General features: G+C 39.7%; 1 protein-coding gene across 1 annotated transcript in view; it reads right to left on the reverse strand.

The window, feature by feature from the left end:
• The window catches only part of si (sucrase-isomaltase (alpha-glucosidase)), a 173,275-nt gene that overhangs the window by 38,887 nt on the left and 119,402 nt on the right, over nt 1-14,986 (reverse strand). The window contains exons 38-40 of the mRNA XM_041804892.1: nt 13,619-13,752; nt 8,873-8,907; nt 8,150-8,266 (exon numbers count right to left, since the gene is read on the reverse strand). Coding sequence (XP_041660826.1) covers nt 8,150-8,266; nt 8,873-8,907; nt 13,619-13,752 — 286 coding nt within the window. The remainder of the gene's footprint in view (nt 1-8,149; nt 8,267-8,872; nt 8,908-13,618; nt 13,753-14,986) is intronic.

Raw genomic sequence — 14,986 nt, forward strand, 5'->3', positions numbered from 1 at the left:
TATCATGAAAAAGGAAATATATTTGGATGAAAAATATGTCCCTTTGGGTGAGGAACAATAGAAGTGAGCCGAGTATGACTACTCTGCTGAAGCAGCTAGTGGTGGAGAAAATATCTTTTTGTTTAATTAATTTTGGACCGCTCTGATTCGACTGTAGACCCTGCAGTGTAGTGCTGTAGCAGAGAAAGTGTCTCAAGGTCAACGCTGAGAGTCGTCTGAGGGCAAAGAGACAGTAGGCGTGACAGAGCTCTGGGAATGACTCTGCAGAAACTCTCCTCTCTTTCTCTCTCTCTCCACTGTCTCTGACCTTGTGCACCCTCCGGTCTGGTTTGGAGCCTTAATACTTTGTTGTCAAACGCCTTGTTAAGCAGGCTGGAAGGTTACAGTCGCTAACTGTGTGATGATTGGAGATTTTATATGACTGGCAGGAAAAATAATACAGTTTTTACAGTAGACTACACAAACAGCTGACCCTAACACCTCCTCCTCCCATCCTTCAGACCTTGTTTGTAATTATTTTTCCAGCTTCCGTATACCTTTTGGATTCGACATAAGTGTTAAAGAGTGATTCAAATGTTTATTAAGCCTTGTTCCGGCTTTAACATCCTTCTGCAGCCCTGTTTACATTTTGCATTTATGATGCAAAATTGACTGCACTTTTTGCACGTCTCCATACTCTACATTAACAGTACATCTTCAGTTCTGTCCTGAACTCACTGTCCCTCCTTTACTCATTCTGTGGCTTTCTTAAGGTGGTTTGGCATCCCTACATGCATGCAGTGAAGCTGATAAGAATGAATGCAGGTGAATTAGCCATGAGCTAAGAGGCTAGTGGTGCCTCTAACAGCTTTTCTCCTCATATTGTTAAAACAAGCTTTTAAAGGACAAAGTGATACATGTGACAACCTCCTGCCAGCAGGGCCTGATGTTTTGTGTTGCCCCGTGTGCCTGTCTGTTCCTGCTGCAGGTTCCTGGTAGGTGCTATTTGCCACATCTGGAAGGACCTAGCCCAGGGGTGTCAAACTCAATCACGGCAGGGGCCAGACTCTGGATTCAGATCAACCTGAGGGCCCATCAGGGTCAATATTTATCCATAAAGGGCTAACATCATTATACCAGTAATGTAATAAATATGAAAAAAAAAACTTGATAATTGCTTGATGATAAAGTATTTTGAGATCAAAACAGTTAAAAAATATAAATTAAAAGGCTCATAATCTGAGAAAATGTATTAGTTCAAAAAGGTCAAAACATGAAATTTAAAATGAAAAAAAAAGTTTTTAAAGGCAAATATATTAGAAAGAAAGTCAAAATTATGAGTCTAAAAGGTCAAAATATGAAATAAAATTTGTAATCATGAAATTAAAAGTCAAAATATGATTCAAATTTTTCAATTGTGAGTCTGAAAGGTCAAACTATGGGAGTATGAAGTCAAAGAAAAGAGTTGAAAATATGAGATAAAATAGAAAATAATGAGTTAAAAAGGTCAAACATGACAAAAGTTGAAATTGTTAATCTAAGCTCAAAATACTACATTAAGTATGAAGTACAAAATAAAAAGACAAAATCCTAAGTTTGAGTCCTAACTGTGAGATGCAAAATTGAAAATATGAAATAAAAAACACAAAATTTCTTTTCCCACAATCAAGACTTTTTTTTATCTAATTATTTGTACTCCTTCCTTTTTCAGATTTTATGACTTAACAAGGATATCTGAAATCATCAAGGATAAGTTGACATTTTTATACTTGAGAAAATCTGCAGACTTCATACCAATGGATCAGTTGTAACAGGATATCACATGATCTTGCAGGCTGGTTTCATGTGCTGGATTTGGCCCCCAGGCCTTGAGTTTGACACCCATGACCTAGCCAGTCCTAGAGGTGTATAGAGCTTAGTAGTCTACACTCTCTATCAGCTTTTGAACTGGGCTCTGCTGTTTCCAGACTTCTAAAATGTCTGCCTTGATTTGCCATCTTTTGAGTCAGGCCATGACAAACTCTATACTTAAAAAAAAGAAAACAATACCATGGAGTACTGGTTAGAGTGAAATGCCAACTAACTTCAAGATGACTAGTCACATGGGAGTCATGCGCTATTCGGAGATGGCTCATGTTTCCTTTTCCCATTTTTGTTGTTGTTTTAAAGACATATGAAGAGAAAGCAATAAGACTGGCTTTCTCTTCATATGTCTGGATCTCTGGATCTTTAAAAAAGTAACAATCCCCATCATTCTGAGCAAGGCCGGACTGATAAATAAACCCAGCAGAATACAGCTGACCACGTCAGTGGACGACCAATCCAAACCAGATGACGGCATCCCAGACCACTTCTGTAGGCAGCCTGAGTGATCAGATATCAAACCATTTTAAGTGCACACTACGGTGCATTCACAGGAAGCATTAGCGATTAGCATTTAACATCTGAATGCATAAATTGGACACAGTTCCCTGTCAGTGCATTGTACTTGTATAAGTGAGGTTTGTGTGCAGGTATACAAACACACATGAACTTGAGTCAGGCACATGCCGATTTGAAAACCTCAATACGCCCTTACTCTGACTCTGACAAGCTTTATTTTGCTTCCAGGAGAACTGGACAAGAAAATAGGATTCTGCAGCATCTACAGGTGCATCTAAAATACTTTTCAGGTGCACCTAAAAAGGTGAAAATATTTTCAATTTTTCTTTTTTCTGTTATATAACAGAAATGCTGACTTTCTGGAAAATACGCTTATTTATTCATTCAGTACTTGGTTGGAGCTCCTTTTGCACAAAGTACTGCATCTATGTGACGTAGCATGGATCATATCAGCTCAAGGCACTGCTGGGGTGTTATGAAGCCCAGGTTGCTCTAATAGCAGCCCTCAGCTCGTATGTATTGTTGAGTCTGGTGTCTCTCATCTTCCCTTTGACATTTCCCCAAAGATTTTCTACGGGGTTCAGGTCAGACCAGTTGGCTGGCCACTCAAACACAGTAATACCAGGGTCAGCAAACCAGTCTCTTTGAGTTTTGGCTTCACTGTGGGTGGGGGCCAAATCCTGCTGGAAACAGAAACCAGTATCTCCATAAGGCTTCTCACAGATGGAAGCATGAAGGTCTTTAAAATCTCCTGGTAGACGGCTGACAGCGTTGACTCTGGACTTGATAAAGACCAGCGGACCAACAGCAGCAGATGACATGGCACCCCAAACCATCACTGACTGTGGAGAAACACTGGACTTCAAGCACCTTGGATTCTGAACCTTCCAGATCTTTTTCCAGACTCTGGTACCATAAATTTCTAAATAAAATTCAAAATGTACTTTCATCTGAAAACAAGACTTTGGACCATGGAGCCAGAGTCCAGGTCTCTGTCTCCTTAGCCCAGGTGAGAAGCTGAAGACATCTGTGGTTTAGCAGTGGCTCAACACTAAGAACACAACATTTCCATCCTTTTCCTGGACCCGTCTGTGTGGTGACTCTTAATCCACAGAAGCTCCCCTAAGTTTTTGAATCTGCTTTGTTTGACAATCCTCTGAAGGTTGAGCTTATCCCTGATGCTTATGCTCCTTTTCTTACCACACTTCTCTCTTCCAGTCAACGTTGCATAAATCTGCTTTGATACAGCCTCTTGGAACAGCCTGCTCTTCCAGCAGTGACCTTCTGTGGCTTCCCCTCCTTGTGGAGGGTGTCAATGATTGCCTTCTGGACGATAGTTAAGTCTGCAGCCTTCCCCATGATTGTAGTTGTGTGTGCTGAACCAGAGTGAGAGAATGAAGGCCAAGGAACCCTTTAGACTTTTCCACAATATTCTAATATTTCGAGGCGGTGTGTTTTTTGTTAGCTGTAAGCTGTAATCATCAAGATTAAAACTCTCAAACTCTCAGTTTCCTTAGATTTTTTAAATGTAGCAGTTTGAGATAAAAAAAAAAACACAGACATCTGTGCAAATAAGATGCAGAAATCAGAAAGCTTAATACCAGTATTATCATGTATACAGGGATATTTTTAACCAGGTTACTCGGTGTGCATGAAAATACCATATTTCTAAAATGATTAAAAGCAGGATAAGTCACATTTTGTTCTTTTTTCCACCAGTTTTATCCTTCATAATTTCCCTTTGTCTTTCTTTCAGCCTGTGAACAGGGTCCATGTTCCCTTATCTGTATTCATAATTTCACCTCCCCATCCGTCTTTTATTTCTGTCCTATTTGGTTTGAATACCTTTACATTTCTTCTCCTGATCCCGCTTACTTTTCATTTCCTCCGACTTTGTCTTTGCCTCTCTGTCATCCAGAGCCACCCTCTCCTGCCCTGTGTGTGTTTTTTCTGTCAATTTCCTCCATGTTTAAACACCCATTTGAAAGCCATTATTAAATGATTGGAATCATGGGGGTGTGTGTGAGAATGTGAGCGTGGAGTTGAGGTTAGGTGCTGTGCATTGGTCCCCGGATCACCTTGAGAATTCAATTACATCCCCACTCCATGCGTTTAAAAAGCACAGGCCCTGACACACACCCACCCACACACACATTTGTGTCCTGTCTAGTATTGCAGACTCCAGTGCAGCGAAAGTTCGCCCGGTGGGATCGATCTCCGGACGGGTGTTATTGGATTTCTCAGATGTGTTCCAACGCTCGAAAAGGTCACCGCTAGAATGAATGCCACCAACACTACAGCCCCAAACAGGTCTATCTTTTTGTGTATGTCACACTGATTGAGCAGAGGCAGGTACAGAAAGCAGCCTCAATTTTTTTTACCCGTTTTGGAGACAATAGGCATTTTTGGTAAAGTAAGGGTGGTGTCACATAAGGTACCAAGGCCTGGATCCAAGAGGATTCGGCCTCCAGTTCATTTGAATGGTGTGAACACAAGCAGACTGGGTTTGGGCACCATATCCAGAAAAACACCAGTAGTTGCTCAAAACAAATCAGCTATATATTTTAATGTACAGCAGACTATGATGTTAAGCATTCAAACCTGTGACTAAGGGCGCATTCACACCAGAGCTGTTTGGTCCGCTTTAAACAAACTCTGGTCCGTTTCCCCGAATAGTCCAGTTCATCTGGAGTGGTGTGAAAGCTCACACGAACTTTGGTGCGGACCAAACAAGTGGACTCTGGTCCGCTTGAAAGAGGGGGTCTCAGTCCGCTTCCTAACGAACCCTGGTTCGTTGGAGATGTGAAAGCAAAGCAGACCAACTTGTGAACCAAAGGCAGGAAGAGGCATAAAGCGTAATGATATACGGATTTATATGTGATTAAATACGCTCAAATACATGTCGGTACCTCTCTTCACGTCTATGTATCCATGGCAACAGTCTGTGCTGATTTATTCGTCTCTTGTAAAGGACATGCTGGACAGCTCACCACCTGGCCGGCTGCTCATAATGCCGAAATGCAGGAGCAGAAACCACAAGACAGTATAAATTCTGTGTTTTTTTCATTGTTTATGTGGAAGAAAAGACCGTTGGAAGGAGTTTCGTCTTCTTCTACACTTTCTTTTCTTCTTGGTCGCCGTTTGTTTGTGGCGACAGCGCCCCTAGCGGTCAGATGTTGTAGGTGTTCAGACTGTTTGGTCTGTTTGACCAAGACAGCAGTGTGAATGCAAACCAAACCAAAGGAAAGTGCAACTATGTTGCCATTTTTGTTCCAAAACAGACCGAGTCCCTGGACTATCAGGTGTGAAAACGACCTAACTTTAAAATGAACTTCAATTCATGAATTTGATACACTTTCATCTTGATCCATTATTATGATTCACAAAGTGTCGGTCTTTATAAAAAAAAAAACAAACAAACAAAAAAAAAAAAACATGTCTAAACATCCAGACGCCCTATGGACTACTGTTTGGTATTCTTACAGAAGAATACCAAACTAAACCGTAGCATAGTATAGCAAAGCACAGCATAGCACAGCTTTGCATAGCTTAGCATAGCATAGCATGGCATGGTATTGCAAAGCATACCATTCTATACCATACGGATGGGACACGATGTGATACAATACAAAACAACAACTTATGATAATATACAAAAATATAGCATGCCGTATCATATACACCTTGTTTCCACTTATACATGTGACCAATATCCAAATATTTGCAAATACACAGGCAATGCACTTTTTTATGGATGGATCAAAAGCTGATAAACTATCTGTAGCAGTTGGGGAGAGGATAATATTGTCATATTTTTTGCCTTTAAGCAGCTTGGAATATGTGTTTACTGGAATAAAAGAGATAAAACAGGTCTAATATAGGATATAAGGAAATAATCGCAGAAGTTGGCCAACTAGGGAAGCAGCATATATTTCATACATGGACATGTGAACAACCAAATGAGCTGACCTAAGCTAACTTCCTTAGCCCTTTTAATGTTGGTTCATTTGTCAAATAACATTTTTTTTTTTTTTTTGTTTAATCTAACTATCACTTCCAATGGAAATAGAAATAGATACAAACAGAACAAAGTTACCAATGTTAAAGCAGACCAGTGGTGGAATAGTCATGCTTCAGCACCATACAAAATAGTTGCTATTAATGGAAATTTAAGGCGTGAAATAATACTTTTGGTCTGTCAAAACTTTATTATAACTTACTGACGCTCAATTTCTAGGATATCTCTCTGTAAAGAGGATTGATCTAAAAAAGAAAAGAGTTGGAAAACTCTTATTGAAGAAGTGTCTTTACTTTTAATCTTTTATTCTTTGATTTATATTTGATCATGAGCATAGATGTTTGATCTTTGAGGGAAAATAAATCACAATGCCCACCACATAAAGAAAATCCGTTCATCCTCTGTTTTTCTGTTGATTGTTCTTTGACCAATACTAGCTGTTTATGGTGAAGTTGTACAGAAAAGGAGTTTTATTTTATCTTTTGTTATCCTTTTTATTCATCTATTGTGAGAGAAAAGAAGGCAGAAAACAGCCAGGAGTGTGTTGTTTGTTTGTAACCTGAAGTGATTTCTTGGAAAGGTTAAGTCGAGTACATTGAGAACTTTCACATTTTTGGTGTTTTTTATTTTGTTTATGAAAAAATACACAAGAATCAAGTTTGATATTTCTTGTATTAAATTGAAGAATTTTTGAGTATTAATAAATGCTTTTATTTTGGTAGGATCAGTAGTGTGTGGGCAGGTAAGAAAGACAGGGCAGGCACCTGTGAAGGTGAATGTTTTTTCTTTCCAGTATGGCAGAAGCCAGCAAGACACCACAAGAATACTGATTTTTTTTTTTTGTAGAGAACTGTTGCATTTCTGCTTGGTTGTTGATATTTCTCCATCCTGAGTAAGATCCACCATCTCAGTGATGCATTGGTTGGTTTGATTTACAGTCTGTACAATCTTAGCTTGACTAGGAATGCACAATATTGGGGTTATTACAATAAGGGGATATTTACAAATTAAATGTAGCTGATATCAATACCAATATATAAATGTAGTTTAGACCTAACATTTCAGTCTTTGAAACACAGTTTAAGGATGAACAAAGAAACATTCTTCTGGCTCTAGATCACACTAAAGTTTACGTAAATAGGATGAACACAGAAAAAGACTTCAGCTGTCTGTCGGTCCTGCCAAAAGTAAAAAAAAACATTGATGGATACAAACAAAAGGATTCCAGCAGCAAATGGCAGCACAAACTGAGCTAATTTGCTCCTCTGTCTGATCTCAAAGTCTGATTTCCAAATCATACTGCTCTAATCATCTTCAAGCACCACACTTCTGTAAAGTTAGTCAGCTTCCAGCAGTTTCCTTTTGTTTTGTGTCTGAATGTGGAGATGAACCATCAGCGTCTCTGTTCTCTGATTGGCTGTTTGCTTTGGTAGACATTACTGAGAGGTGTAATTTAGTCTGTTTTGTTTTTCAAGTACATTCACTTACTAAGCATATATGTTGGTTTTAGAGATGCAACAAACATTTTATATGTTGTGCTACAGGTTTTTGTTCTGTGCTACAAGATTGTCGACCTCTGTAGCACCAGTGTTATAGGCAAAAAAAGTTAACGTACAGCCCTGCATACCCTTTATTGTTGCCACAAGAATGAAAAAAAAAAAGATGATATAAATTTTTTATGGCACAAAGTTGGCCTTCAACATTTAAGTTTGCATACCCACCAGTACATCACAACGCAAGTGATTGATATAAGGTTTTGAATGCACTTACCGGGTTACCCTTGCCGTTGTGGTTGCGTGAATATGGATAGAAGGCCCCCAGCTGCATCCAGCGCAGACACATCTCATACTCAGCTGGGTTGAAGAACCCACAGATGTCCGCCCCGGTCTGAATGGGGTACATAAAAACAATGTCAAAAAGAGTGTGTGGTACAGAAGTACACAATGGAAGAAAAATGGCAGCTACATCAGTCGTTGCTGGGAATCGGGGTAAGATGACTACCAATGAAAGGGTCGTGTTTCTGAAGTGTCTTTGGCCTGACACTGTGAGAGTGACAGATGTTGTGTATCTGACCCTGTGGCTGCGCTCAGGGCAGGTTTAAAATACAAGGATCGATAAGGTGTCAGATTATAAATATTATTAGACAACAGAGGAGATGAGACACAACAGAGGGGCGGTGTGTGAGCGAAGATGAGACGGCATTAAAGCTGCAAAGACAGCGAGGCAAACAAATCGAGACACTTTAGAAGTTACATTAAAGACCGCTCAATTGATAGGAGTTTTCTCTCAGATGATGTTAGACTTCTGCCGGCCTCTCAGTTGGGTCAGGGCTTGTAACGACATGCTTCACATTGTATCTGCAGATGTCCTTTGATCAAAGGGTCTCACAAACCAAATAACATCAGTCAGACCGCTGTAATCTACTTAGAGAGGACAAGGTCACATCAACGAGATTATGTGTTGTCAAAACCGAGATCAGATGATGATACTTACGTAAGAGATGCCGAACAGACTGAACTCCATCATGCCTGCAGAACAAAGGGAGATGATGCTAAGTTATGCCGAATTAAACATTCCTTTTATATTTCTGAGTTGGATAAATCACATCATAGAGTGTATTTACATGGACTTGAATATCCCAGAAATGAGCATTGTCCTGGTTCTGATCGTATCATCACCCAAAGAAACCGGGTTATTCATGTCCCTGTGTTCATATAGTATCCTGCTGTCTGATCACTGCAACTGTTTTGTGTAGATGGATGCTTACTCTTTACAAGGATAACCATGGACTTTAAGAAATCTGAGAAAATGACATCACTTTGGCCTTTTGAGCACTTAAAATGCATTGTATGTTGCAGAACACAAGCAGCATTAAACTTGTTCAGGACATTGTGCATGTTGGGGAACCAGTGTCATGCATCCTTTAACACAGATTTGGATAGATCAGCATGTTGACATGTCCTTCAGTCTAAACTTCCACTAATTTTTGATTCTTTACATGATAAATACTAGTACACTAGTTTCTGATTACTGTATGTCATTTGTGCAGGCGTCAAAAGGTCTAATGTTTATTTTTTACAACACAAAGTCAGACCACTTTGGCTTATTCCAGATAAGCAGAGGTCTGTTATCGCCACCATGCAGGACAAAAGAGCAAAGGGTGAATGTACACATCTGTGACCGACAAGAAACTTCCAATACTGTCAGTTTTTAATTACCAAAAGACAAAGCTGAGTGTCGTCATTGCTCCAGGAGTAGGACTCTGTCATTGCTGATACATCTTTGGTTGAGGCTGCACCTGCACAAATCTTCAGCTGCCAGAAAATGGGATAACAGCTGATTCAGACGATGTGTGTTATGACTGTGTGACAGCTCTGGTGCATGTCATCTCTGGCTTTCATACTGGGTACAGCAATGTGCCTAAGTTTAAGGCATGCAGGGCGCTTAGGATTCACAATGGGGTCAGACGTACCACGACCTAGGCTGGAGAGGGTGGCCAGAGTCAAGCTCGACACATTTTGACACTCGTGTGGTGATAGGCACGGAGACCACTGGGATTTTTTGGGCCCTTGGGACATCTAAAACATGACCAACAGGCTCGTGGCAACACTACTACTCATCCAGACAGTACCCTAGGCCAGTGGTTCTCAACTTTGGGGTCGGGACCCCCTTAGGGGTAGCGAGACACTAAGAGGGGATCCCCAGATTCCCTAAAAAAAGACTATGAATGTTTTAAAAATTGCATTATTGCCACTTTACACCAATTTTAACCAACTTCCATCCATTTTCCCACCAATTTTAACACATTTTTTCCATTTGACACCTAGTTTTGTCCACCACTTTTTTTCTGCCTGTTTTTGCCACTTCTGAATCAATTCTTGCCATTTAAGCCTAATGCTGCCTCTGTTGACCTATCGTTGCCACTATCAACCCCTTTTTACCACTTTTTACACACAGTTTTCCCAATTTACCCACATTTCACTATCTGATATGCCCAATTTTCAAGTTCAATCAATGTCTGCCAATATCTGCCTATTTTCTTTCTCAGTTAACACATATTTGCCAGTTCATATCAATTTTTCATCCCATTCTACCAAATTTCCCCACATTTTTGCTAATTTAAAGGAATTTCAGCCACTTTACAACTCCCTTTTACTGTGATTTTTCCCCTTTTTTTCTACTTTAACCCATTTTTGCCATCCTTTTTTTTTTGCCATTTTTCTATAATTGTTGCCACTTCTAACCCATTTCTGCTACTTTTAAAGTCCTATTTCACCACTTTTCCACCTTTGTTGCAATTTTTAACCCATTTTAGCAATTTTCAACCCATTTTAATTATTTTTTTCAACAAAAGGGATTTACATTTTTATGAAGGGTAATTACTAAATAAATGATTAAAAATATGTTTGTTTCTTTGACAACAGTTGTTTTTATTCAGATTAAATATAAACTATTTTTAATCACAGCTTAACTTTATAATGGATCATGATTTTGCTGACCTCCATGGGCCCCCAGTTTGGCTAGGCATCACGAAGCTCTCCCATTTATCCCCCTTATGGGTGGCCTTGTCTGCATATGACTATTCTTGAATGTGCATGGCCATGTTCAACCACCTTCAGGTACAGTGGGGGTCTCCGATCTCTGGCACCTTTGTTTTGGGGGTTGTGGGCTGTAAAGGTCGAGAACCCCTGCCCTAAGCCTTGCTTATTTGCTACATCCACTCCACTACTCTGCCTTAAAGGTGTAGACTTAGCTATTTTTAAACAGATTATTTTCCCATACCCCTGGTTCTATGCAAAGACATCCAGAGCACGACCAGGGTTGTGTCAATCCCCCATACCACTCGATGGTGCCCTTAGTCAGCTTACTCATCTATGCCTGACTTGAGTGTCAATGTTTGGCTCAAACATGCCTAAAAGTAATGCACAGTACAGTGCATGTTGGCTGCACATGTTTTTTTCCTCAGTAGCTCTCCCTAAAAGTGACTTGATTCATTGTAGAAAAAAGCAAGGGAAAAATCCATCCATTGAAAGCATTCTGCACTACAGAGTTCCTTCAGGGACATGGGCTAAAAAAGTGTCTAGTGCACACCAAAAACTTTCTTCTGTGCATTCAAATTTATTTCATGCTCACAAGAAAGTTTATCATGAGCTTGACGGTCTCCTGTGCAAGTCAAACTTTGTGGTGCACATGCAGATGTATCTTCCACACACCAGGAATTTTCCTTTTCTGCCAATGTCCCTTTAGGGGCTTCATACTGTATAAACAAGGTGAGTTTCTCCACAAAAATGCAAAATCCCTCAGAGTTTCGGAGTTATAGAGTTTTCCTTTGAAGAGCACAAACTGGAAGTGTGACTGTACTGGGTTTATCTTGCTTATGACACCTCCTAATAATCCAGACATGTATGCAGTGATTCCATAAGTCGGTGTCTGGACCCTCTCAGGGTGTCGTGAGACACCAAAGGGGTTATGAGATGCCTTCAATTAAACAAAAACAACTGATGATTTCATATCATTTTTTCCACTTGTTGATAATATAACTAAAATATGTTTATTTCATCAGAAAACACAGCTACTAGGTAAGATACACGCTATAAAAAAGTAATGTGTAAAAAATACCCCAAATTTAAAATTTGAACTTGATTTTGTTTTTATATGCTTTAAAGGTGCAGTGTGTAAAAATGGGAATATGAGCACCATCTAACAGTCAGATTTCAGATAACAATGCTCACTTTTAATGGTAACCATTGAAACTAGTGGGGTTAAAACATTCATATCTGTTATTTGCTGCCTTCTGTAGCACTGCAGAAACATGCAAGATGCCAAAATCCAAGATGGCAGAATCCATAGAGGGACCTCTGACCCCCACCCTCCCCACCCCTATGTATGAAAGGCTTATTCTAAATAAAAAAACAAATATAAATATTTTATATAATCAGTTGATAAAGCACTCATTTAGATAGGCATATTTATCTATTTATGTATGATTTTCCCAACATTGTTCCACTAAATGCTTCCATGTTAAAAACTACAAACTGCTGCTTTAACTGTCCAGGGACAGTAAGGGTCTCTGACATTGCTAAATTGTGGGTTACATGCTTAAGAGTATCGGAAGAGTGTGAAAACAGGGTACATGTGGCTATTTATTGATTTCCTGTCTGTTTTAGGCTAACCAGTAATTTCAACATAACCAGCTATGCTGAGCAACCTCCCACATTGCTCTGCACGATTCAGCACAGCCCCGAGCAGCTTGAGACAAGAGGGCAGAAATCACGGGGGAACTGCATGTTCATGGCAGAATAGTATGTCAATAACCTTGCAAAGCAGATAGATACGCCTGTTTCCGTGTTTCTCACTGGCGAATCCATCTTGCAAAGCTCCCATCTGAACCGTTTGGGCCTGGTTAGAAAGTGACAGGACCAATTAGTGACGAGGGGCAGTACTTTCATGTGCGGCAGAGTCGTGACGTAAGCAAGCAGCAACAAGAGACCGGTGCAAATATGGCAGAAGACATTAGTGTGGCTGCTGCTAAAGCGCCCGTTTATCAGAACTCGACGACATTTCTTCATTAAAAGAAGAACAAAGAACAGCAGTAAGTTCTTTTCTTTTAAAAAATGACAAAAGTCGTGTACTGACATGTCTACAGTTGCCATGGTTTGTGTTATGCAGTTCTCTATGGATTTTACTCCTCAGTAGCAGCTATGTCACTTGTTTTGTTGCTCTGATTGGCCCATAAAGATGTGACAGACAGAACATTCATCCAATCACCCTCCAAGTTTTTTTCAAAGGCTCTGCCCTTTCCCAAACCCTGTCTCTGAGAGGTTTACCAGATGGATGTGTGAAACACACCCTTTAAACACCCTTTAACTTTATTCTCAAGATTCTTGGCATATGAGATGCAGCTCTCAGTGGTTGTCTGAAAGCCCTGACTTGTTAACATGTATGTGGAATTAAAAATCTACCAGTGATGCAGCTATTATGTGCCAGCCACATGTCTAGTCTAAGTCTATGGTGAAAACACACTGGCACAAGATCAGGCACTGTGATTGGGTTAATGAGAGTAAGTTGAGTTATATGGGTGTCTGAAATCAAGATATGCGGTTTACACTTCTAAAACCTCAACACCAGGATACTCAAGTCCATGTGAGTGCACTGGCTCCTTTTTCTTATGCCTACATGACTGTCAGCAAAACTAAGAATCAAACTCATTTTTTTCTGTGACTAGGTGTTACTGTCTACCTATAATGGATTTGTAAAGCTGGTCCCAGCCAGAGAAGTTGTCTCCCAGCCAATGTCCGACCCATTTTCCACTGGAGGGGTAGGTGGACCTGGTCACCACGATGCCTCTTTTACCCGTCACATCCAGCAGGGCGCTGCACAGAGAAAAGTGAATCAGGGGTTTATGATGGAAACAACAGACTCAAACTAGCAGCACATAGAATGTAAAAGTATATTATCCCCTATAAATGAAGTACATTCATTATAGACGCATAGATCATTCTGATCAGTTGTGATTGTTAAATTCAGCACAGTGCTAAAATGAAACAATTGGTAAGATAAAGCACATGGGCTCCAGGCCCAAAGGTGCTAATCATTTCCAGGCTCTTCTGTTAGCTCTCCCGCCAATCTGTCCTCCCTGTGGTGAAAGGAAAATCTCACCACTAGGACCAATGTACTCCAACACTGGTGATTATTATCGTAAAGATTTGATGAGGTTGTATTTCTGCAGATGTATGTGTAATGCATTCCCCGTGGCTGCATTTTCCTCCCAAATGCATTTGTGATAATATTTCCTGCTCTTCCTGTTCTCCTTTTTCTTCATCTACATCTAATTTAATTTGACTGTGTTGTGATTATGTAGGGCTGAGATATTTATGCTAATTAGTCTTTGTATTGCCTCCTGAACCAGACTAAATTTGGACAAAAACATTTGTTTGGTCTCACAAACATCTGCCTGATTATGGGGCATATTAGAGTTTTTCCCCTTTTACGAAAATACACCAAAACAACTACATCTCATGATTTTTTTTTTTCCTTTTTTGTTTATTTGAATTAAAAGAACACCTGCCTTGTTTAAATTTGTCACTCCTTCTCCCTGGAATAATTTGCAGAATGAACTCAAACTTGGTGGTCTGGTCTCACTGGAAGCCTTTAAGAGGAGGTTGGTTGACTTGGAGGCACTCACATCTGTCTTTAGATGTTTTGAATGATGTATCTTGATTATAGTTGATCTAAACAAAATTGTGTAGTTCTTTTTATTAGTAATATTTTTTTTAATGTATTATGGTGGTGTTTGACATCTTATTTGTATGGCTGCTCATTGTTTGTCTGCTTGTTTTTATTCTGAACAAGTTTTTTTCTCCAGGCAAAATAAAAGTTAAATAAATATAAACAAAGTACAGCTATACTAGCTACTTAATTAACATTACTATATGAGTATGCTTTAACAATGTGAGCTTAAGCAAATATAACTAGAGCTAAAGTAGTCTTGCAGAGATGCTGTAGCTACATAGCTAATGTAGCTGCTTTATGATCTTACCTTTAGCTATGAAGCTACGTTATCTACCTAATTCATGCAGCTACAGGAGAAACGTCAGCTACGTCCTC

This window comes from Cheilinus undulatus, linkage group 2, assembly GCF_018320785.1.
Source record: "Cheilinus undulatus linkage group 2, ASM1832078v1, whole genome shotgun sequence".
In the NCBI taxonomy this organism is placed as follows: Eukaryota; Metazoa; Chordata; class Actinopteri; order Labriformes; family Labridae; genus Cheilinus; species Cheilinus undulatus.